Source organism: Cynoglossus semilaevis, chromosome 2 (genome assembly GCF_000523025.1).
Source record: "Cynoglossus semilaevis isolate Cse_v1.0 chromosome 2, Cse_v1.0, whole genome shotgun sequence".
NCBI lineage: Eukaryota > Metazoa > Chordata > Actinopteri > Pleuronectiformes > Cynoglossidae > Cynoglossus > Cynoglossus semilaevis.
Genome location: NC_024308.1, coordinates 11,528,708 through 11,553,912, shown reverse-complemented (window position 1 = coordinate 11,553,912; position 25,205 = coordinate 11,528,708). Strand labels below are relative to the sequence as shown.

General features: G+C 42.8%; 4 protein-coding genes and 1 long non-coding RNA gene across 7 annotated transcripts in view; 2 read left to right on the top strand and 3 right to left on the bottom strand.

Annotated features, from left to right (window-relative positions):
• Nucleotides 1–2,324: 2,324 nt before the first annotated feature.
• LOC112486684 (uncharacterized) lies at nt 2,325–9,137 on the bottom strand. Its single transcript, XR_003049176.1, has 5 exons — nt 9,000–9,137; nt 7,340–7,502; nt 7,117–7,241; nt 2,545–3,317; nt 2,325–2,457 (listed from the first exon to the last, which is right to left on the bottom strand). It is a non-coding gene; the product is annotated as an uncharacterized LOC112486684 (long non-coding RNA).
• nwd1 (NACHT and WD repeat domain containing 1) lies at nt 2,444–11,399 on the top strand. The gene is made up of 19 exons (XM_025054012.1): nt 2,444–2,588; nt 3,031–3,116; nt 3,192–3,308; nt 3,728–4,115; nt 4,165–5,479; nt 5,569–5,772; nt 5,849–6,002; nt 6,080–6,197; nt 6,507–6,671; nt 6,745–6,942; nt 7,135–7,257; nt 7,342–7,547; nt 7,661–7,921; nt 8,440–8,530; nt 8,622–8,770; nt 9,017–9,290; nt 9,378–9,931; nt 10,263–10,368; nt 11,084–11,399. Exons 1-19 carry the CDS (start codon nt 2,471–2,473, stop codon nt 11,386–11,388), a joined length of 4,932 nt encoding a protein of 1,643 aa, XP_024909780.1. The 5' UTR covers nt 2,444–2,470; the 3' UTR covers nt 11,389–11,399.
• A 747-nt stretch (nt 11,400–12,146) lies between these two features.
• On the top strand, nt 12,147–13,922 carry pdzk1ip1 (PDZK1 interacting protein 1). Its single transcript, XM_008337867.3, has 4 exons — nt 12,147–12,323; nt 12,787–12,913; nt 13,030–13,113; nt 13,500–13,922. The coding sequence occupies exons 1-4, from the start codon at nt 12,257–12,259 to the stop codon at nt 13,570–13,572; spliced, it is 351 nt and encodes a 116-aa protein (XP_008336089.1). The 5' UTR covers nt 12,147–12,256; the 3' UTR covers nt 13,573–13,922.
• Nucleotides 13,923–14,639: 717 nt separating this feature from the next.
• On the bottom strand, nt 14,640–16,353 carry LOC112486539 (multiple PDZ domain protein-like; the record flags this gene model as incomplete). Its single annotated transcript, XM_025053569.1, has 2 exons — nt 14,640–15,874; nt 16,216–16,353. Coding segments are annotated over 2 exons (285 nt in total), but the record flags the coding sequence as incomplete, so codon positions are not given.
• Nucleotides 16,354–16,375: 22 nt separating this feature from the next.
• patj (PATJ crumbs cell polarity complex component) overlaps nt 16,376–25,205 on the bottom strand; it is a 53,079-nt gene continuing 44,249 nt past the window's right edge. For 2 of the 3 annotated variants that reach the window (XM_017031236.2, XM_025054006.1), the window contains exons 32-45: nt 20,662–20,746; nt 20,287–20,385; nt 20,113–20,196; nt 19,566–19,683; nt 19,271–19,377; nt 18,829–18,912; nt 18,398–18,591; nt 18,176–18,323; nt 17,750–17,836; nt 17,472–17,643; nt 17,309–17,346; nt 17,089–17,211; nt 16,797–16,901; nt 16,376–16,533 (exon numbers count right to left, since the gene is read on the bottom strand). In XM_017031236.2, coding sequence (XP_016886725.1) covers nt 16,426–16,533; nt 16,797–16,901; nt 17,089–17,211; nt 17,309–17,346; nt 17,472–17,643; nt 17,750–17,836; nt 18,176–18,323; nt 18,398–18,591; nt 18,829–18,912; nt 19,271–19,377; nt 19,566–19,683; nt 20,113–20,196; nt 20,287–20,385; nt 20,662–20,746 — 1,552 coding nt within the window. In that variant the 3' untranslated portion in view covers nt 16,376–16,425. The remainder of the gene's footprint in view (nt 16,534–16,796; nt 16,902–17,088; nt 17,212–17,308; nt 17,347–17,471; nt 17,644–17,749; nt 17,837–18,175; nt 18,324–18,397; nt 18,592–18,828; nt 18,913–19,270; nt 19,378–19,565; nt 19,684–20,112; nt 20,197–20,286; nt 20,386–20,661; nt 20,747–25,205) is intronic. The other variant, XM_025054007.1, reaches the window with a different exon arrangement.

Sequence of the window (25,205 nt, the reverse complement as noted above, 5' to 3'; positions counted from 1 at the left end):
GTGAATCTGAATATTTCAAAATATCACCAATAACAAGCAAGACTTATTATTATTTCGGTTATTTTGAATATCACTGTCCATCCAAAGTTCATAGTCAGGGCTACAACAACCAAAATCTAGTCTATTATACAGAAATAAAGATGATTTCATTTCTGACCGTGTTCTGGCACTGCTCTACTTCACTGAAACGTTAGCTATCAGGATCGATGCTAAACTAACGAAAACAATCGATATCATGAAGACACACTTAACGTAAACAAATTTAAACAAATAATAAACATCACGTTGGGAAACACTGGTGAAATCATAGATACTCTACTCACCACCACATGCTTCCGAAAGTTTGACGTGGAAGTTTCGAGGACGACAGCTCTGTCCGCCGGGGCAGGTTCGTTTTCCATCGCAGGATGAAGTTTTTTCCTTCTTTGTATTTGAAAACAAACAGGTGTCTGAGATATGGCCAAAGATCATCTCTTTCCGAGTCCTCTGCTCCACGAGAGCTCTCTGCTTGACAATCCTCCGTTTATTGATCTGCACCGGCCACCATCCAACAACAGGCTGGAGCTGCGGTCTCCAACCTTTTTTGCGCCACGGACCGGTTAAATGTCTAAAATATTTCCACGATCGGCCTTTAATAAAATGATACGACCGGCAAAAAAAAAATGGCATTTCCTAAATATAATAATAAACATTAAGCCACTGTGTATACAAGTTAATTAGCAGCGTCCTCGTAACATCGCGCTTGTCTTTTAATGCAGAACGCTTGGTCTCCAAGTGGTGAAGTAGTTTTGAAGGCTTCGTTGCCCAAAGAAACGTTCCAAAGACGTTTGTTTTCTGTTCATTGTGCTATCATGGAGGTGTCAATTTAGCAGTAATGTATTATGTAGTACCCACCGGAGCAGAACTTTTAAGAAGGTACCGGACGTAGGTAAGACATGTGACCGAAGCAAGCATCGTGGCATGTATCAAGTGTGAGTCATTGACGAATGCCGCGGAAAGACTCCGGTAATTTTTCAAAATAAAACATCGTTCAGCGTCAGATAATAAATAAAACGGAAATAATGTAAGTTATGTATTCTATCTACCAAATGACCCACGGGCCGGTTCCGGTACGCGTCCCGGGGGTTAGGGACCACTGGGCTAGAGTCTCTCTTAAGCAAGATTTTCTGGCTAGGTTAACTTTGTGGGCAATTCGCGCACGCCATTGTTTCCCCCCTCATTTATTTTTGTAATTAAGTAACCGGTTCTTTTCAAATATAATAATTCTTTTAAAATACTTGAGTCAAAATGTACTTAAGTAAAAGTAAAATTACCTATTCCCAAAAATACTTAAAAAAATACAAATTACTTTCCACCTCTGGGAATTTTCATTCTTATTGTAAAATTAACACGTTTTGGGGAATAAGATGCTTTTTTAGGCATTTTCAAATGTATATAGCAAACTGGGGTATGTCTGGTTAATTACAACAACAACAATACCAATAATATTAATATGTTCCCTCACATTAATTAAGACAAAGCTGCAGTTTTGAATTTAAATATGTGTTGTATCATCTCCATTCTGTTTCTGTAACTGACTTCTTGTCCTGCTGTTTTGTTCATATCAGTTTGCGTCAGTGACATTAATGACTCTCTGTAGCTGTGTGTGAGCTACAGGTGCCGCAGGTGTCCAACAGCTTCACTGTAGCATTGTTATCCTCATTATCACTGTGTCTCATCACTGTCATTAGCAAAGAGCAGCATGGAATCCCCACTCCCTCTCTCAAAGGATCCATGGGCCTGGAGGACCCAGGAGTCTCCCCGGGCCCAGCTTTGTAAACACTCAGACAACCTGAGAAACACACCATGAGAAAAAACAAAAACAAAAAAAACAAAACAAGTAAAAAAATAGTTCTAACTATTTAATACTTAACTTAGTTTAGTAATGATTCATTAAAATGAATGTATTCTGCTCTTCTTTATATTGTTAATAAAACTGAATATAATGATGACTTTATATAAAGTGTGTTTGACTAAATTAAATGGACTTAAATCGTATAATTCACTGACATTTCCTGAACTACAAAAAAATAGACAGAAAGGCTTAAATAGAAACAAACGACAAAATCCATTTGTATGTCAGCAAAATAAATTGGTTCAAAGTAGACATGCCTAAAATTCAGGGAAAATTGCTATGAATTAATCAAAAGATATTTTAAAAATAAAATGACATCAATTTCAAAATGTTGTCCAAAAATAAATGTGTCCAGATAAAGACAGAGTAAAAAAAAATTCAAAAACGTAAAAAAGGAGGTGATGATGGAACTCCACTTCAAAACAGGTGACTGCTACAGGTCCTGGTGGAGCAGTGGTTGTCCTGGAGTCGAGTCTCGGAGGAGGAGACACGGGCAGGAGTCGAAGGACCCGCTGAGGGAGTGCAGATCTCATAGACGCAGGAGAAGGAGAAGACGTTGGTGTCTGAAAAGAGACGATGGCAGAGCATCAAGACCCCGGTCTGCAGGACCTCCTCAGAGGACAGAGTGAAGAAGAACAGGGGATGAAGACCTGCTCCAACATGATCCGTGTCTTCATCAGCTCCACGTTCACAGGTCAGAGTTCTTTCATTTGTGTTCTCTGACAACACCTGTAAATTAAATTTTAACATCAGAAGTCTTTGAAGTGACAGGAAATCATGCGATTAGTGAGTCGTTGTAGAGACCGGTTTATGACACTATGAGGAGTCCAACAGTTCCACAGCCAGGAGACAACAGACTGTTGGCTGCATACAGGTTTGGGGTTGTGTTCAGGAAATCATTTTTAAAGTGGAATGAACCAAGAAGTTTATGCCTTTCCACAGTTCTGTTTGGGAATTACCGTCTTAGTAACAGGTTCATGGTCAGACCAACCCAGAACAGTCGCTGCCTGGACCGTGTAACAACCTGTTGACAGATTTCCTTCTCTTTCCTGACACCACAGCTTATTTCACTTTTTTTTTCACATTTTCTGGCGCTGGTCTCGGAGCCTCTGCCAGTTTGATGTTTCTCTTCTCAGATATGAGCAGTGAGAGGAAGGTCCTGTTGGAGAAGGCTTATCCAGAAGTCCTGTCCTTCTGTCGCAGTCTGGGCCTCGTGTTTGAGGTGAGGTCCACTTTGAAGTGATCTGAACTGGTCACACTAACCTGCTCTCTGATCAGTGGAATGCCCCCCCTCCAGGTGGTGGACCTGCGATGGGGGATTAGAAACGTTACGTCTGGAGATCATGATTCCTGTGAAGTCTTCCTGAAGGAGATGGAAAACTGTTGCAGAATTTCAGCTGGTCCAGCCTTTGTCGTGAGTTCCCTAAAAAAAATATAAGGGACAAAAATACAATTGATCATAAATATTAAATGAATGCAAAAAATATTTAAAGAATCAATTAATAAATAATTGTGCAGATTAATAATCTACATTTCATGATTTGGTTTTTAGTTTGTGTTCAACTCAAATTCTTTTAACACATTTTACAAACTTCAATGTTTCAGAAAAGTTATTTAATCAAGTTGGTGACACCAAAAATCAATCAATCAATCAATCATCATCATATCTACCAGTGTCACCTGACACCAGTCTGGATGTAGTATCCCATTTATTCTTATAGACATATAAGAATGTAAAGTAGTTGTAGCTGAAAGCTGAAATTTCATCATTTCATTTCATCATTTTCTGATGGTTTATATTTATATATATATATTTCTGACTTGGTTCCCTAGGCACTGCTGGGGAATCGGTATGGTCACCGCGCTCTTCCTCGGTTTATCCCAGAGAAAGAGTTTGAAGTTCTCTCGTCCAAACTCACCAAAAACCCTGAAGGCATCAAAATGCTGAACCAGTGGTTTCTAAAAGACAACAATGCTGTCCCGCCCACCTACGTCCTTCAGCCAATCACAGCTCACTTCTCCCACTACAGTGACCTCCGACCTGAGAGTAGGCCCCAGCATGACAAGGATGTCGTGTCCTGGCGTCTCACAGAGACTAAACTGTTACAACTCCTACGATCGGCCGCCACCACAGCTGAGAAAGATGGTGACATCACGGCGGAGCAGAAGCAGCGTTTCTTTTCATCAGGTCAGAGATGTCTTACTCAGTTTGTCCACTGTTGTCTCAGAGGATTGATCACATCTGAGCATCTTCTGCTTCTGGTCCACAGTCACAGAGAGGGAGTTTGAGCAGGGATTATGGGAAGACGACAGCAGAAGGTTACCACTTATCTTCGTCCGAGAGATTCAGAGACAAAGGGTGCGGGAAGGACCCAAACGTCTGGCAAAGTACATGGACATGACGTTTGACGGCCTGCTGGATGCAGAAGCTCAGGGTCTCCTCACTGAACTCAAGTCAAGACTCTACACCTCGTCAAAGAACATCCTGAACCTGCACTGTGTGGAGCTCATCAAAGGCAGCGTCGACCCCAAACGCAAAGAGCACGCACAGTACCTGGAGAGCATTTGCGAGCAGTTTGTGTCCCAGATGAAGGCCCGGATCACAGCTGTGGCTGATCCTCAGTATGAGGGGAGGGAGAAGGGGAAGAGAATCTGGGGGAACACTGAAAAACCCTTTCAAACGTCAGAGTGGGTGGAGGAAGAGGTGAGGCAGCATGTTGCTAGGAGTACTGAGCTCTGTAAGGGTCTCCATGGACGAGAGGGTGTTCTGGGTAAACTCTGCCTCACCATGTGGGAGTCAAACAACATCCATCATGGTCCACTAGTGGTCCACGGTGCTGCTGGGATGGGGAAGACCACCCTGCTGTGTAAGCTCGCTCATGAAATGCAGAAGGTCCTGGAGGCCAAATCCAGTGTGGTGATCAGACTGCTTTCTGCTCATCATCCTCAGAGACCAGATATAAACCAGGTCCTCCACAGCATCTGTCTCCAGGTCTGTCTGAGCTGCGGCCTGTCTCCACCTTCTCCGCTGACGGCTGGTGCTCACCTGGAGCTGCGCAGGTTCTTCAGAACCATGCTCTCCCAGGTGTCTCAACAGGGCTACACCCTGCTCCTAATCCTAGACTCCTTAGACCAGCTGTCGGACCAGAACCATGCTCACAGACTTCACTGGTTGCCTGTGGATCTCCCACCTAATGTCCACATAGTAGTTTCCATGGATACCAGCAGTGAAGTCTTTGCCAATATCCGCCTAAAGGTGGAGAGTTTGGACAGGTTCTTCGTGGTGGAACGTTTATCTGGCGATGATGGTAAGAAGATTATGGACACCAACATGAGATCATGGCAACGGACTCTGACACCAGAGCAGAGCCACACTGTGCTGCAGAAGTTTGAGTCCACTGGCTGCCCTCTCCACCTCAAACTGATCCTCTCTGCTGCCAAACACTGGACCTCCTTCACACCCCTCACAGAACTGAACCTGGGCGAGAACCTGAAGGATACATTCTTGAAGCTTCTTCTGAAACTGGAGGAGAAACATGGAAAGGAGCTGGTTGGTGGGGCCTTGGGATACCTGGCACTGGCAAGGTCAGATTACAGTTAATACCAGCTTTACCAAATACTTGACATTTGGGTTGAGGTTTGATTCCTGTCTTTGCTCCTTTATTGGTCCACAGGGAGGGCTTACTGGAGGCAGAGCTGCGTGACATTCTGTCCCTGGACGACAACGTCATTAGTGAAGTATACAAGTACTTCCTTCCTCCTACACCCTCGTTGATCAGACTGCCTCCTTTCCTGTGGGCCAGACTTAGACGGGACCTTGAAGACCTGCTTGAGGAGCGTTGGACATCTGGAGTTGTCTTCATCACATTTAACAACCGGTAAAAAACAGAGATTTGGTGAATGATGACTGGAGACCAGGTTAGATCCCTATCAAAGACATCGTTTTTATCTCAGACATGTTGCAGAGATGGTTTCGTCTCACTACCTGACACCAGAACGCCGGGGGCAGAGCCACAGGATCCTGGCTGATTACTTCCTGGGACGATGGTCAGGAAAACTGAAGCCTGCGTCTCTACCCGGTCTGTCCCTGCTGCTCTCAGACAGGAAGGTACCAGGACGTTTATCAAACCTGATGGTCTCAGTTTGAACAGAGTCCCTTTAACATATGAGGCCATGTCGTCATAGGTTCCACCACAGCCTCTGTGGTTTGCCCCTGGAATGGCTAATGTCAGAAAGCTCCAGGAAATGCCCTATCACCTGCTGCACGCTGACCTGTGGGAGGAGCTTCAGCAGCAGGTCATTGGTAAGAAGTTAAAGCACCCCTGCTGACACTAAATGTTCCACGTTACAGTTGTAAGTATTTTTTTAGGGGCCCTGCAGGGGGCAGCAGATCTGCTGTTGGCACAAGAACCATAAACTGAGACAAAATATTTTAAAACAAAGTAAAAAATGTAAAACAGAAATGTATTAAAGATGCTAAAATAATTTCACTAATCACCTAGAATTTTGATTTTAGAAAAAAGGATCAAGTCAGGCATAAATTAGTTCAAATTCCTTCCAGAAAATTCTTTGCTTCTTCCAGCAGCTCAGTGTGATCCGTGTGTTTTTCCAGGAAACGCTGACTGGCTGCACTGTAAGAGCAGGGTCTGTGGAGTCTCAGCTGTGATCCAGGACCTGGACCAGTGTTCCCAGTTCATGAACTGCACCGAGACCAGACTGATCCGAGATACCCTGGTCCTCATCAAACCCACCTTTGACTTCTTGGAGAATCAAATAGGTCAGTAGGTTTATTGTTAGTAAACAGATGGAAAACAACAGTGATCACAGCAGATGTTCAACTTCTCCTTCAGACATGAACGTCTTTTGCGCGGAGCTGTTGGCTCGTCTCTCCTCCCTGGCTCAGAAATGCCCTGCTGTGATTGGTCAGCTGTGCAGCCAGTGTGAGGAGTGGCTCCTGACTTGCCCTGAACCCATCCTGCTGCCAAAGTGCAGTTTCATGCAGCAGCCAGGCGGGGCACTGCAGCACACACTAAGTGGACTTTATGGAGGTCAGTGGTGATATTTGATTAATATATTTAAATCTGTGCTGCTGACACCGGGACAGTTGTTTATATTAAATTAAATACATTATACATACAAATCCTTATAAGTCCTTGAAAGTTATTAAAAGTTATTAAGTGTCACGTGAAGGTTGACAGTTGAGACAGTCCTGGTGAACTTACCTGTCCCTGTGTCCCCAGGTGTCGTCTGTTTGGATGTCAGTGTGCAGCTGCAGGTCCTGGTGGCAGGTTCAGATGATGGAGTGGTGGCGGTGTGGAGTCTGGTTGACCAGCAGTTGGTTCACACCCTGCTGGGACACAAAGGTCAAAGGTCACTCTGAAAACACAGGGTTTATGAACTGGTTTATGAAAATATTTATATATTTTTTTTAAATCCATGTCGTACAGAGGCTGTCCTGCACGTCCAGGTGATTGACAGCTTGTCTTGCTGTCTCTCATTGGCTGCTGATGGATGTCTGATGAGGTGGAGCCTCATCAATGGTCAACAGCTGCTCTGTGTCCAGGAGGCAGTGCCTGTTGACTCCACCCCCTCAGCAGTGTGCCTCCATCTGTTGGATCAGAATCAGCTGATCTGTGTTTACACCAGGACTCAGGTAAAACGGATATTCACCTGCTGGTGTTACTACAGTACTGCAACACAGTATGTGCAACTACCACCAACAACTGAACCTGACGTACTCCAAATCTTTTTTTTTTTTGGTTCCAGGTAAAGCTGTGGAAGTTGGATGGAGCCCAGCTCTTCAGCCAGACCAACGAAGAAGATTCAGTTACTTTAGGAGTTTTGGATGATTCAGTATTTTCTCTGACCCAGTCTGGTCTTGTCAGAATCTGGAGTCTTTTAAAAAGGACTCCGACCGTGGAGACTGAGCTGAGAACCTCTAAGAGATTGTCAACAGTCGTCAACTCTGCTCTGGCACCAAAACGAGGGAAAGTGATTGTAGTCACTAAAATGGGGTTTTTGTACCAGGTACTGTTTACTTTAATAATCAGGCTTAATGTTAGGTGAATATTTTGTCAGTATGACCAGATATCTATGATTTTTTTTATCTATATCCGATCAACCGATACGACGTAGGCTTTGTAATATTTATTCATTTATCTGTACAAACCATTGTATGATTTGGTGGTACCAGCATTCTGCATACAATGCCATGATTATTAAAATAGATTACATAAATGAACTGCAATGCTGTCATCTAGTGGCTTTCACTTTATTATGCAGCCATTTATCCCCTAAACTAATTTTAGGGCACACATCATTTGGCGAAACCCAGGCATTGGGTTATTGGATTTTCATTATCGGAGGAAAAACCGATAACAATTCTTAGAGGTATTTCATATTTATGCTAATATTGGGGCGAAAATATCGGTTGGCACAAAATATCGGACATATGTAGTCCAAAATCATTTAAATAAATAATGAAATGGGACCCAGTACTGATCCCTTAGGAACTCCACCGTTCCTAATATGTCTTGTGTTTGCAGATTTCGAGACAAGGCAAAGTCTCAGCTGTTGACTTTCCTCTGGTTCCTTCTTTTCTTTGTGTAACTGAAGACGAGAAGATCCTGATGGCTGGTACTGATACGCTGTTATTTCACCTTAAACAAACACCTACAGAAGTGTGAGAAAGTTCTGAGCCTGACTCCCTGTTGATCTGTGTGTCCAGCTTGTGACCAGACTCTGGGTCTCTACAACCTGGACACAGACTCTCTGGACAATTTTCTCAACCTGACACACGACGACACCGTTCTTTCCGCCTGTTTATCCTCAGATGGACGGCAGCTGTTCACAGGAGCTGCAGATCAACTCATACGAGTCAGAACCAAATAAACATGCCTGCAAACTAAAAAATACTGCTGTAAAAATTCAGCGGTCCAAGGGGGGGGGGGGCAGAAATTTGTCTCAGTCGTAATGCATGCATTTAAGAGGTTTCTGATTAATTTTAGGTTTCAGGAAATTTTAGTTCTTTTGTCAAACTTTAGGTAAATGTGGTGAAACTTTTTCATTCATTAAAACGACGTAGCCTGATCTAACAGAATCTTACTTTTTGTGTCTTCACAGATCTGGTCTGTGACCACCGGGGCTCTGTTGGACTCTCTCTGTGGATCACAGTCTCCTGTATCCTCACTTCTGTTGTACAAAGGTTCTGTGGTTTCAGCCTCAGCAGCTGCTCCTGTCATCCAACTGTGGAACCTGAAATATGACCCAGATTACAAACCCATCGACCACATACCTGTGGGCTGTGCCCACGTCGCCGTCACCAGAGACTGTGATCAAATTTTCTTTGTACGACATCAGAGTGAGACAGAAGTCATTAGCTGGAACAACCACACAGGTCAGTGGATGATGATGATGATGATGAAGATGATGATGATGAAGAAGAAGGTTTACTGACTTCAAAGGGTGACTTTCGTTCCTCCAGGTTGTATTTCCGAGCGTTTGTCTGTCTCGGCTGAGGTCAGCTGTCTGGAGATAGCCCAAAACAAACGTCTTCTTTTCTGTGGCCTGACCTCTGGCACCGTCCTCATCTACCCTCTGAACATACCCCAGGAGACCCTGTGCATCCCCCCACCAGAGAGTCTCTGCAGCGTCCTGAGTCTGGCCGTCAGCTCCAAGGAGAGACACGTGGCCGTGGCCTACGAGGATGCGGTGTGTCTGTTTGAGATCACCACCAGAGAATGTTTCCCCACAGTGGAGGGGCCTATGCAGAGGGTGTCCCTGTCCCTGCTTCAATCCCCACTCTCCTCCATGGCTCTGCTGCCCGACCGCAGGCTGCTGTACGGCACCAGCTGTGGGGAGGTCACCCTCTATGACTTCAGGGGCGGCAGCAGCTCAGCATTAGAGCCTCATCACAGCAGAATCACCTGCATCACAGCCAGTAACTGGGGGAAACATGCACTGGTGGGGTCGGAGGACGCTGTCCAGAGACTGTGGTCCCTGAGCCCAGTGGCTCTGGACCACACCATGGAGTACAAGGTCATTGTGTAAAACTGTTATCTTTGTGTCTCTTTATAAAACCCAGACGTCTAAAGAGAAAATCGGAACTTTTAAATAACACATACCCTCCGCCCCCCACTGCCCCCACCAGTGAGATTAATGTTTTGCTACTTCAGAGTTCAGATAAATGACATAATAGTTCAACAAATTCTACCATTAACTTCACATTCATGTATTATCCCAAGAACCTTGAACTATTACTCCAGACAGTAATACTACTATTTCTTTTTATTCTACTGCATACACATAGATGTGTGTAATACTGTTGATACTCACCTGTTACTGTGTTGTGTGTACATCTCTGTTGTAGGGTTTCTTCTTCGAGGGAGTCCTCTGTGCTGCCTTTGCTGACAGTGACCAGTTCGTCTTCACTGGATCTAAGGACAGGACTGTCAAAGTGTGGGACGTGGCCAATGGTATGTTCATCAGTGGGAACAATGTTTGTGAGAACAAAAACAAATTAAAGACCTACAGACATCAACATGACATGAACAGTCAACCTCTGATTGGTGTTATGTTAGTGGACACTACGGCTGCATATTGGCATTGATACGATACATATCATGACAGCAATACGATATATTCCAGGGTTTTGTTCCCCCCAATGCAACTGCAGTCAAGTGTCATCATAGTAAAGACTCTGCTGCTGTTCCATCTGAACATCAGGTTACTAACATTGGAACAGAGGGATCTACATTTGGAATCACTGGAGGAGAAAGAAAAGAAAAAGAAAATGAACCAACACCAGGAATATTTGACTGAGAATTGGTGATAAAAAAATCAGTACACTGATGGAGGAGAGTGATACGGTATCAGGAAATGGAACATCATGATATTTCAGTGAATGGATATTTTCCTACTCCCCTATTGGACGGTGGGATTTACCCAGTAACAGTGGTTTGTAGTTAATATAAAGTGAATCAGGGCTACACGGTGGTACAGCAGTTAGTGTTCTTGCATTACATTGAACTCTGATGGTGGCCTCTGTTCTCACCTGTAGCCTATAGGTCACTGAACTGTGGTCCCAGGTCAAGTCACTTGCCTGCTCCAGGATTAGCGCCACATGAATGTAGACCACCTGTTCAGTCTTGGTTGTTGCTCAGGTTTTCACCAACTTGTCTCCTCGTCCAGGGAACCTCCTGTTGGTCCAGTACGTCTACTCTCCTGTGGTCAGGATGCTGACCTACAGGAACGGCTTTGTGGCCTTGTCCCAGCAGGGCTGCGTCATCAGAGAAGTGTTCCGCTGCCCAGAACACATCAGCCCAGACTACAACCCTCTGAGGAACATCAAGGCCCAGTACAGGGTCACCTCCAGGAAGAGGGGGGAGGAGGATCAGTGCACACCTGAGCTGCAGAACTACAACCCAGCCCAGTTCAACCTGAACCTCATGAGCATGTTAGGAGAAAAGCCCTCAGCGACCTGCCTCATCCTGTAGATGGCAGTGTTCTGCAGGAACCAAATATCTTCATAGTTAGATTTTATTTTAACATATGTCTCATAATCATCATTCATTAATTATATATGTTTCATGAAAAACTTTAAAGGAAAAAAAAACTTTAACATTATGCCATTATGTCCATGGCCAGCAGGGGATGCTGTAAACGTTACAGAAAATGCTTCTGACTGATAGAGGAGACAAAGTAATCACTACTGTACTGTGCATTCATATGAATAATTATACTTTACAATTATTACTCATTAAATTCAGTTTATGCTTAAATAAAATTCACATGAATGTAGGAAATAAAATAGTAAAGGATAAATATATCTCAAGATTCTTTTAGAAGTTGTTGTTTAATAAAACAAATCTATAAAAAAAAGTAGATTTTATTGTTTTTTTAACCTTGGTTTTCTCTGTGTGGAACTAATATATATACAGTATATATACACACACATTTATATATACATATATATTAAATTAGGTTTAAATCTGTAACTGTAAACAGAGGAGAAGAGAGATTATTTTCAGATTTTAGATTAAACAGGTTTGTGATACAATATCTATAATAGATATCTATAATATCATAAATATTTTTCCATGTAAATCAGTGAAGTCAAGTGGGAAAAATAAAATTGTTTCCTGGTCAGTTATAAACTGGGACATGGAGTTTTATTGTTAGTCTGAGTTAAACATTAATGGAAGGCCAGGGTGTGTGTGTGTTTGGTGTGTGTATATCCCCCTGACACAGCTGAAAGTCTCACTCTCTCTGTGTCCTCGTCAAGTCCAGACAGTTTCCTGTGAGTTTTTCTACCAACGTTTATTTTTTGTTAAAAAGAGTGTTTTATTCTTCCGAGAGCTGAAAATGGAGAAACTCACTGCACTGACTTCCTGTTTGTTGCTGATGGTGGGGGGGTCAACAGCACAGTCAGGTAAAGTCATATTAAATATAAGAGCTACAGTAAAAGTTCCTATACTTTATTTTAAAATACTTTTTAATTTAATTTTATCTTATTTACTTATTTTACTCACACACATATTTATATTTCTGATTTATTATACTCACACATATTTATATTTCTGATTTATTAAATATAAATAAAGTATTTACACCTGTGAAGCTACAGCAATATGTATAATAATAAGTCATATTTATTTATATTTCTATATTTTATTTTATTTTATTTTCACCTAAGGTTTAAATACATCATTTGAAACAAAAATGAACTATACTGAATATTAGTTAATATAGTTAACATTAACTTCTGTGTGTGTGTTGGGTGGGATGTGTTACCCGTGATCCTGATTCCTGAGCTAATGGCTTGTTTGTTCAAGCCATCAGTTTATTTATTTATTCCTGGTTTAAATCCCGGTGTTTGTGTGTCTGTGATCCAGTCCAGTCTCAGGTCAGTGAACGCCTCCTGCCTCAGTGGGCCACGGGTCTCATCGCTGTGGCCGGCTTCCTCTTCCTGTCAGTTGTGGGTCTGCTGGTGAAGAAGGCCTGGTGTGAGGAGCCAAAGAGGTCGGTCAGAAACAAAGACGTTCTTACAACATGATTAAAACTGGAAGGACAGGGTCCTGGCTTTTACCTTTGTCCATGTCACAGCTCGACTCGTTGTGTTTCCTGTATCTGTTCAGAGTGAGTTCATCTCTGGGGTCAGAGAGAGAAAACGCTCCTGTGGTGACCAACAACATCTGTGACACTTCACTGAACATGGTCAGGTATGTGGGACAGTTTAACGTTTAGAACTCAGACTCTGGTCATGTGACCAATGTTGGCACACGCACATGATGAAAAATGTCCTAAATTCAGAAAAATTGTTATATTCTACATTATATTAAAGTTATATATATTTGTATATATTTATGTACATATATGTTTATATACATATCTATCCTATCTATTGCTGGTAGTGTGCTGGTAGTTTTTGCAGCGGTTTCAGATTATTAAAAAAAAATAACATCAGAAAATGTTTTCTGATGTTATAAATAATTACATGTAATAAATAATTACAAAGGAGATTTTTTATGTTATTTATTTGTAATAAATAATTACAAAGGAGATTTTGTCATTTCTCATTGTGTGTCTTTTGTCTGCTTGTAATCAGGAGTAAAGAGGACCAGAACGCCTTCAACAACTTAGCAATGGACAACACTTTTGATAAAGTCACGTCCATGTGACCAAATGGAAGGATCTCATTGGCTGTCCAGTCTGACCGACTCTGGAGAGGACAGAGAAGATGAAACAGAGACAAGTCACTTTTACAGGAACATAAATACTATATATTTACCATGAACTCAGTCCAGTGACGAAGAACTTTTAAAGTTTCTCACGAGATTAAAACACAGACCGATCACATCAAGTGTCAACGAGGAAAAGAAAGACCTGACGCTAGACCAATCAGAAGAAATCCACAGACACAGGAAGTACTGACGATTTTTGAAAGCTTAAATTCACAGCAGTTCAGATGAGAAGCCGCCGTCCGTCACATGATCCATGTGTTGAACAATAAATGATTCTTGTAACCAAATGGTGTCAGAAGTTCAACTGTCAGTGAAAGATTCTTCAAGTCATTAATAATTAAACAGGTCAAAAAACAAACTGTAAAAATCCAACACAGCACTCAAGGTATTATGGGATGTTGCAATAAAATAGATAGTAAGGAAACATAAACATGTTTGTTGATATTCACTGAGGTTAAGATGAGGATAAAGAGGACTCACCTTCATCAACGACCACTGTCCCTGAACCCACTTGTCTTAGGCTGCTTCGGCCGTCTCAGGGCTGTGGGGTAACTAGAAGGGCGGGGTCCCACCCTGGGCAGTCTGCAGGCCATCGCAGGGTCACATTTAGAGACAAACAACCATTCACTCACTCAAGCTAAAACTGAGAACTCCTCCAGGGGCAGTAGAGCGAGGTTCTGCTCTTGGTTGACTCCTGGGGTAACCGGTGAGGGCAGTTGTTTTTTCAGTGTAGTAATCTGTGGACTGACAAAGAAACTGATTTTCTCTGAATTGTTTAGCCTATTTTAGTACTTAGATCTGAATAGAAATTAATTATTAAGAACTACAGGGAGTGCTGTTTTATTCCAACTCTCTTCAGGACACAATGACTTTTAACAATTTAAAAACAATATATTTTTTAACTAACCTTGAAACTCAAACAGTGAATCCTCCAGTCCAGTGTGTTATTTCACTGCAGCTTTTTGACTTTTTTTTCCACTGTGGTAAGAAGATTTAACGGCAAGTTCAAATGTCAAATAAATCTATTTATTCAGTGCACATACAATAATCACAGGGTGAACATAGAAACAGAGAATTAAAGTGAATTATTTCTGATCTTTTCAAATTTTAAATGTGTAAAAGCTGCAGCGACTGAGACTAAGACACTGAAAGTTGTGGCTGTTTTAGTTTGATAACAGGAGTTCTCCGTCTTTACTCCATCATGTAGTGTTAGAACAGATGGGTCAAGGTTCCGTCTCCGGCTGATGTTTGCTCTGACGCTGCCCTCAGGTGATGGCAGATGTGTACGACACCAGCTTCCACAATTGCAGTAATATTAACAACAACACTGACTCTGTTGCTAAAGGCTAAGCTAATCAGTCTGGTTACCACAGTGGAGGTGCTAAGCTAGGACATGCAGCAGCACCAGAGATCTTTTAGCTGTAGTCATAGCCTCCTGCTGCATGCTGATGTAAGCTCTGGTTCAGTGATGGAGAGGACGGCAAACAGGCAGAAAGTGGAAGTCGCCATGTTGTTCCAGAAGATTCTGGATATCGACCACACGTCCGAGGCTGAGCTGCTCTGGTGAACGTATTCCAGTGCTGATGCTGGTGTAGCCATGCTGCTGGGGGGTTTCAGTGTGTCCGACATCAGAGTGTGTGTGTGCGTGTGGCACAGTTTGACATATATTTATGTTTATATTTTTTTGCATATTGGGAAGTGCAAACATCTCTTGTCTAGGAAGATGAGACCAAAGACTGTAAGAAATGGCTGCACTTTTTCACTTTCTTCCTGCAGTCAACGTCATGACAACAGGCTATCAAACGCACAATGCCATTCAACAATTTTCCTCTAAATGGGATTTTAAGTCTTTACAAGCTTAACATTTTTTTAATTTAGAGAAGGACCTGGAATCCCAAATAATTAATCTAGTTAATCCTAATCGACTAATCACCATGAGTTCATTTTGTCCATGTGCATTGTAGTCACCCCCTGGTGGCAAACCACTATTGTCGTTCTCCTGATTCCCCCGACCTTCCATTTTGAAATGACACCCACTTCTTATATGTGGTCTACAGTTGTGATGGTTATGCAGTGGCCACAGCAGCTGATGTTATGACAGGATGTCCAGTGTGACACTTCCTTTCTGTTTCTTCAGGACAGCCACTGCCTCCTCGTGAGTCGCCCCCTGCAGACTCTCTCCATTCACTGACAGGATTTGGTCGCCTCTTTTCAAACGTCCGTCTACTGCAGCTGCTCCCTGGAACACAGGCAACAAAGTGTTAATTCAGACATTACTGTAATGAGTTAAAGCAAGATTTTAGTGCCACCTTGTGGACATGACATGATGATGAGCCACAGAAACTGAAAAAATATATGAAATATATAAATATATATTATAAAATATTAAAAACAATGTATATATTTTACATTTAGAGCAGATAAGAATGTGGGATTATTGTGAAGTTAATCCTGATTGGTCGATTGACATAGCATAAAATAGCTTTACTATTTTATCAATGTGACTGTGACTCAAGCCAGAGCTGGTAAAGGTCAAAGTTCATAAGAAACATTGTAACTGTGTCCAAGGAAGTTGGAAACCTTGCTGAAGACGGTCTTCACGTAGATGGGCAGGTCTCCGTGTGGGCTGCCAAATCCTCCCACGATGCTGAAGCCCAGTCCTTCAGAACCTTTCTCCAGAGTGATGCTGTGGGGCCGAGGGCCCCTGACAAGAGGAACAAGGTCAACAAACAGAGAGAGAGAGAGAGAGAGAGAGGGTGAGAGAGGGGGAGAGTGTGTGTGTGTGTGGACTCACGAAATTTCTCCAGTGTGTGAATCGGTGCTGGCTGACAGACTGGAACTGTTGGACAAATTCTCCACCTGAGTGGCAATAGCACTGATGTTGGTGTCTGCTACCACCTGTAGGGACACATGTATGAAATTATATATATATATACATTTATATATATATATACATATATATATATATATACACATATACATATATATATATATATACACATATACATATATATATATATATACACATATACATATATATATATATATATATATACACATATACATATATATATATATATATATACATATATATATAGATATATACAGTATATACAGTATATACACACACATACATATATTTGTGTGTCTGTGTGTGGTACCTCAAGGTTGATGTTCCCGTAGCTGTTTTTCAACATGGTGACAACCTCACTGTGGGACAGACCGTCCACAGACTGGCTGTTAATGCTGACGATTCTGTCACCAACCTACACACACACACACACACACAGATTTTATTTGTGAACTAATTATTATTATTATATTATTATTTTCATTATTAGTAGTTGTAACAGTATTAGAGGGAACAATACTAATAATACTAGAAGTAAAGGGTAGTTGCAGTAGCAGTGGTTGTAGTAGTAGCAGTAGTATCTCTGTTGTTCGCAGTATTACCTTGAGTTGTTGCGTCTTGGCGGCGACTCCGTTGGCCTGGATCATGGCGATGAAGATGGGGATGTCTCCCAGAGGACTGCCCTTACCCCCTGCTATACTCACCCCCAGAGAGTCAGTGACACCCTGAGAGGGGAGAACACATGGAGACATTGAAGGAGGAGGAGATCAAGGATGAAACATTGATCTAACTAATTCAATTAAATCCAAATTAAAGTCTTACTCTTGTGATGGTCACGGTACGAACACCTGCATCCTCCCCTTCACACACACACACACACACAGAGAAGAATTAATAATTATGATTTAACAGTGATTATTTTCTTAATTAACATCATATAAAAGTTTAAAGGTCTGTACTTTTTTTGTTGATTTAACGCCTGTACCTGTGCTGTTGGCAGGGGAGGAATTAATATGAGAGCTGGACTTGTTGTTGTTTAGGGCCTGGGGCTCAGTGGGGGTGGTGGACACAGGGTCAGAGGCAGGAGGGTCAGATGTTGGGAGCTGTGAAGGGGGTGGAGCCACAACAGCTGAGCTGTGTCCACTCACATGACTCATCTGAGATAAAGAGAGAAGGTGTGGGTTTTTATTGATACACATTTATAGCTGCCATATGCTTCAATGTTAATGACAGAAAAATACACACACACACACACACACACACCTGGCTTCCTTGTGAGATTCGTCTGGATGATATCCAGGATGCAGCCTTGAGTCGGCCAAGCTCCAACTGAACCCCACCCCGAGCGCACTGCAACAGGCACACATAGATACACATACACACACACACACACACACACACACAGTTAGTTCCTTGGCAAGGAGAAAAGTGAGAATGTCTGTATGATTTGTGTGATTTAGTGGGAAGCAAGTGTCCACTTGGGGGCGCCAGAGCACTTCCAGAGAGGTGTTAAAGAAGGAAAAGAAGATGCTGGACAACATCTAAACTAGATATTTTACATTGCTGGATGGATGGACTGGTGTAAAGTCACTGTTTACATAGAAAAATGAAAATGTAAAATGTGTTCATTTTCCAACTTGAAAATAAAAATAAAAAATAAAAATGTGCAATATGTGTGTGTGTGTTTACCTTCAGTATGGCAGCAACAGTTTCCTGGGAGGCGTGTCTGGTGTCTTCTCCACTGACAGACAGAATTTGATCTCCCTGCATCAGACGACCATCCAGCTCAGCAGCGCCCCCTCTGACCACCTCGGAGATAAAGACACCACTCCCACTCCTGACACACAAACACAGAGAGCCACGTCATTTCCAGATGATGCAGCTGTCACTTTTCTTCCTAACACCACAGACCTCTTGCCGACGATGCTCAGTCCCAGTCCCCGGCCGCTCCTCTTCTGCAGCTCCACCTGGAATATGTCCAGGTTTTCCTCGTCTCTGTACTGAGCCTCGTCCCTCAGCACCGTCAGACAGACCTTGGATGGTGTCTGACGAAGAGCAGCGATGGCCTCCTCATGAGATGCACCTCTGAGGTCCACACCGTTGACCTGGAAGGACAAAGACGTTTGGTAATAGTTTGACAGACACGGACACAGAAGACGATGAAACGACAACTGAAGATGACTACTGACTAATAAAAATGAGTACTGAAGATGACCACCGACTACTGAACACCAACACCGCAGTCAATCAAGTACTTCTCTGGTTCACACAGTGTGTTTGTTTAAATCCAACATCTGTTCTAAACAGGGCCGGGCTCTCAGTCCTGTCTGACCAGTAGTTACCTCCAGTATCTGGTCTCCTGCCCACAGTCGTCCGTCTCTGGCTGCTGCTCCTTCTTCATACACTTCATGGATCACAATGGCATCCTGATGACAAAGACACAAAGACACAATAAGACAAAGAGAGGGAGTCTGTCCTGGAATTACCGTCACTGCCTGCTCCAAAGTCAGGAAAACTGAATCTGTTCTCTACTGAAACCATCTGTTATGATCTCACCACATCACCAATCAGTTCATAACCAGTTATTAATCAATTAATAATCAGTTGATCTTCACAGCACAGTTCTGTCACTGGTTTACATTTTTTGTAGCTGAAATTTGACCTTTCATTCACCTTACTGTTTCATTTTATAATAATAATACAGAATGAAATAAAAATAATAATAATAAATTTTACGAATTAGAAAACTAATAATGCATTGTGTGTGTGTGTGTGTGGCTTTACCAGCTGTGTGTCTCTTCCCCCAACGATACTGAGTCCCAGTCCTGATCGACCTTTACTGATCTCCAGCACCGTCTCCTGACCTGGAACCACAGCACAGCAAGATGGATCTGAGAAGAAGAGGAGGAGGAGGAGGAAGAAGAAGAAGAAGAAAAAGAAGAAGAAGGAGGAAGACATACCTAAAAACAAGTAGATGGAGTTATCCAAACAAGACTCTTTTCTGGAACTGATGGACTTCTGTCTTCTGTGTATGTGTGGAGTTTATAAAAACGGGTTTGACTTTTTTTTTTTTTTTTACCTTTGTTTGCAGCCTGCAGATCAGGGCTGATCAGAGCAGGAGCAGGAACAGAAGCAGGAGGAGGAGTAGGAGGAGGGGTGGTTGATGTTTGTTTACTGGAGCTGTAGGGTCTGTGGGACTGGACACACACACACACACACACGTTATTGCAGTCTGTGAGTGAAGATCTCGGTACAGGCTGGTGGATGGAGATAAACAGCTGATGGAGCAGGAGGTGCAGCAGAGCAGACAAGAGGCCGGTCCTCCCCCTCAGTCTGATGAGGACACAGCTGAGGCCAGTGGACCTGAACACTGACACCAGCAGCTTGTTCCACACACTGTAAACAAACACTGAACACAGGCCATGTCTGTAGGTTGGAGACTCTCCACAGCTCTGGTCAGACTCTAGTCTCCAGTCTAGGTGTAAGGACCACAGTCCTGGGATTGGACTAATGGACTTGGACACGGTGTCATCAGACAAAGTAAGACATACAGCAGGGACAGAGGACAGAAGTGTCTTCTCTCTGTTACAGTGACATTAGACCTGTAATATAATATATAACCATACCTTTTTGAATGTGTCAGTCTCTCTCTGACTCTGGGGGGCGCTGCTGATGGTTTTATTTCTGTTGTTGTCAGTTGTCTTGTCCTGCTTAGAAGACAAACATACTTCATACTTGTTCTTGTTTGTCTGTGTGTGTGTGTGTTTAAGTGTGTGTGTGTATGGCAGGTTCAGACTGACCAGTGAGTTTAACGATGTTGATGTAGGAAGTGGCAGACTGTCAGGAGGGCGGGGTCCATCTGTGGGAGCGGAGACAGTGGGAGGACCTGGGGAGACGGACTGAATCACACAGACAGGGAGACTTCATCAACTTCACTAAACTGAGTTCAGTATTTTAACTTTTAATAAACTTCTTAAGTCAAACTGGACCATTTAAAATTAATTTTGTTTTCTTTGTTTGACTTCCCAACAGGTGGCGCCACTGACAGATGTTGTCAGAAGTCACAGCTTCTCAGGAAACTGTGTCTTAAACTGGGCTGTTTTCACCAAATGCCACTGTGTGTATTTGAGTGTATTTGGGTGAAAACTGCAGTAAATCTGTGTTCGTGTTGTTACCTCAGGGCTGACGGGGCTGAGAGCAGGGGCAGCAGGGGGTGTAGGAAAAGGAGGGACGGCCATCTGGTTAATGGCATCTTCATTTCTACACAGAGAGAGACAGAGAGAGGGAGAGAGAGAGAGAGAAAGAGGATGAACAGAGGAGGTTCAAAGGGGTTATCATGATACCTTTATGCTAATTGTCTAAGTGAAATGTTAGTAACAAGCTGTGGTCATAAAAACAAAAAAAAAAAACAACGGCCTGATCACAGCTGCTCCAACAGACAGGAGCAAAGTAAAGTCGGAGTGATGATGGTGGTGGGCGGAGCTACAGTCACAAAGCAGGGGGAATCTGAACCTCTGGATTTGAGACAAAATCCAGAATTGTTCAGATTATAAATCATTAACTTAGTTGATAAACCTCAGTATGAAGGAGTGGACAAACTGAGACACAAAACACTATGTCCAGACGATGTCCGCTAAATGTCACATGTCCACTTTAAATATCTGTCTACTGCATAAAAGTGTCTGTCTTTAGTAAAGGGAAGGTGTTATTTTAATTTAAACATTTCAGATTCACCATCAACCTGAGACACTGACGAGCACACACACACACACACACACACACAGTTTAGCTTCTCTGGGTTCCAGTGAGACACCAAACTGAACAGGTGTGAACGGATGTGAAGGGCAGCTCTGGTCTGCAGTAACACTGCACTGCAGACACACTCTGACTGCAGTGACACGACCACAGCAGACAGTTATGGCAGCTTAACAACAGAGCAGCAAATGTTTTGTCTTCATCCGTGAATATTAACATTTAGTCCAGCGCCACCAGAGAGATGTTGGAAAAATAAACACAGAAATGGTCTCAGCAGCAGCAGTACTGAGGAGTACTGCAGTAGTCTGGTTTACACAAAAGTTAAGAAAAACTACTACTGTGGTTTGAATGATAACATATGAAAATGTAAAAAAAATGATTCAGAGAAGTACTTCATTGTAAATATTAGAAGTAAAATAATTAACTTTAACCTAAACACACTGTGTTTGACCTTTCCCCAAATTCTTCAGTTGCTCCAAAAAATCCTTTTCTTTGCTGGGCTCACCAACAATAGCACTGTGGCCCCTAGGGGGAGCCTGCCTTCCATTTGTTGAGCCTCTGGTCTACAGTCACACACTGACAGTTAAACCTTAGTCTTAACTGGAAACCTCTCCACAGTGGGCCTGTCTGAGCATGGAATTGTGGGAAGTCTGCAGTCTGATCTTGTTGATCATTGGCAGCTACAGCTGGTACAGCTGGTACGACCAGGTCTCCTGGGTTCATGATTGAAAACTACATCTGCAGCTCAGCACCAACGCCTGCTGATGGAGGAGGAAGAAGAGTCGAGACAAAGGGTCAAGGACAGAGACACCTGTGTGCTGAGAGTCTCGCTCTAGCTAGTGCTGCTAAGTCACGTAACAAAGCAGATCAGATGATACAAAGGAGGAGGGGGAGGAGCAAAGTATCCAAGGACATTTATACACGTTGATCAAACAGGAAGTAGTGGAACATAATAACAAAATAAAAGTACTGTCCCAGAACGCAAGAACTGATCTGATGGTACTAGTACTGATGCTTTAGGGTTGGGGATTAGGTTAACTTTTCCCTCTAAGTTTGAATTATCATTTTTCTTTCTTTTTAGTCCTGGATCAGTTAAGTTTGTGAACAGATTTTAGAAATGAAATGTGAGATAGAGGAGTCGGAGTCATTACTGTCATGAAGACGTGACTGTGAGAGTCAGAAATGTTTGGTGTTAAAGACGAGAGGCCTGAGGATGAAGGGTGCTTAGCAGAGTTTAGAACGATAATGACAGCTGATGAGAGTGATGTAGATGATGACACTGCTGACCTGAAGGGGTGGCTGATGAGCTGTTGATGGTGAAACTAATGTTCTGCTAACGTGGATCTGATGCTAATGAGAAGAAGTTCTGTGGTTGTCTGAGGAAAGTTGTCAAATGAGGAAAGTTGAAGGATCCTGATTTCATTCTCTTAAATACCATAACAATAAAATGCCCCCAAACTTCTTAGGGTGGAGATTGTTTTATATTTCGTAGAGGGGAGAAGGGGAAATACATACACCCACCTAAAACACCAGTACAATAAATGTGCCCTTATCATGGGGTAAAATCATGTTTGATATCTACTACAGAAAATCTGCTGACTGTGCAGGAACGGCCTCTTTCAGCGTTAATGTCCTCTGACATTACGACTGACTGATTAGAGAGGAACCTTGGCCTGAGAGGAGAAGCTGATGTTCATTAAAGACAACGACCATCAGCTGTTCACCATTAAAGACTGATTATCAGATGGTTCTGTCCAAAGACGCCATCTACAGTCTGATTAATACTTCCTCATAAAAAAAACTTTAATTACAGGAGAAAATTAATTCTGTCCTTGTTCCAAACACAGTCACCAAAGATAAAACAGATCTGGGATCAGTGGAAAATGAAGAGATAAATGGAAGAAGAGAAGAAAATAAGGCATGAGGGGAACAAGAAAAAAAAGGAATGAATGAAAAAGAAAAGCACACAATATTTTTTAGTTTTTTTAACATTATTTTTCTGTAGCTAAATAATTTAAATTAACCCAGGCCCGTATATGTGTGTACAGAAATCCTTCATGTTGAAAACTAAAAGTCCCAGGCCCGTATATGGACATGTGTACAGAAATCCTTCATGTTGAAAAATGATCCAACAGGAAATAAAGATGATTTGTAGAGATCAATCCTGGTCTTTCTAGTTGATTCCTCTTCCTGTTAAATCTCAGTTTGGTGTCAACACCTTTGGCAAAACATGGTTCTAGACATTCTAAAGAAGATTCACTAAATATATCACTGCTAAAACACACGGGACATCAGACAACCCCCCCCCCCCCCCCCCCCCCCACACACACACACACACACACAGACACCCTGTCTCTGCCTTCCTAAAGCTCCTGGCTCTGACAGTGCTTTGATGAAAAATAAATCACCTCCGGACCTGAAGCCTGATCCTCAGGTGGAATAATTTCACCTGTGTTACAGTTGCACACACACGCACACACACACAACTTCAGCCCCCTGTCGACACCTTCTACCTATTTATTATTGTTTGGTTGTTTTTGGAAATGAACATCATGTCACTGTGAGGCACAAAAACAGTCAGATGGACGTAATGTGCTGCGGGGGCGGCTCCTGTGTCGACACCCCCATCACTCACACCTTGGCGACCCTTACCCTGAGACAAATCTCTCGGCCTCAGAGCATGGACAGAACTCTAACGAGTTTTTGTCACCTGACTGAACAGAGGATGAGCCTCTGCCTCCCTCCCCCTCCTCCTTCTCCTGCCCTGAACTGCCCCCAGGATTCAATCAGAGGAGGAAAAGAAATCACAACAGGAGGAAATATTAAAATGACCTGAAGGTGAGGAGATCAAACGTGGTGTGAACACAAGCTGCAGGAACGTGACGCAGACGCAGTCATAGACGGAACATCATCAGAGGAAATGAAGAACTGAAACATCTTCAGAAAAACAAGATGGGTAAATGGATCTTTTCTCCACTGATAAATATAAGGATCTGAATCTGTTGATTGACCAGTGATCTAAACCTGAGTAAAGTCAGAATTTCAGATGAGAACTTTGGGATCTGCAGTAAAAACACCACCTACAGTAACACTGCTGAGGACAAATGCGAGCGAAAGTCATTGCCATTATTGTTATGCAAAACATTCACTAGGGGGCAGTGCTGAGTTAAGAGTGCATTTCTGGGTCAAAACAGAAATAATGACGATGGAGGAGGTGGTAATAATGGTACTGCTTAGAGAAGGTGGAGATGTGTCCATCACAGCTTCACCCAGTGACGTGGAGGCTGGCTGCCGACCTCAGCCCCCTACCCTGGAAACAATCAAGTTGTCAAAGATAAAGAAAATATAAGACTCCTGTCTCTGTCAACAGTCCAAACCACTTGGTGTGGACAATTGTTTGTCTCCATGTGACTGCAGAACTGTCCTGGACCGAGTTTGATTCCAGACAAGTATCTGTCACATACAACATATGTAATAAAACTACTTCATCACGTAGAGCAGTGACAGACAGAGAGTGAACCTACAACGACCCCTGGTGTTGCTCAGTAATGGCTGCAGTGACTTGTCGATGTCGTGATGATTTATGCAGCGTGTTGACAGACAGGCGTCCCAGCAGCCCTTCAACGCCACTTCACGTAGACAAAACAACAAGCGGAGCATCAGTCAGTCTAGTGATGCTCTTAAACACAGTCCTTTCAGCAGACTGACAAAGTCATCAGTCTCTGTTTGTTAGGTTCACACACACACACACACAGTGAGAATCTCAGCACTAATGACACTATCAGGAATGACATTCTTTAAGAATCTTTAGCCCCCTGCCCCCTCACCACCACAGCAGGGATGATTACCCCACTCAGAGAAACCAATTGTTCAGACGTCATCCTGGAAGTCCAGTTTTCTACCTCACTGCCCAGATCACTGCTGCGTGGCCTCATTTTTGCCCATTTGCCCTGATTTCTGCTTC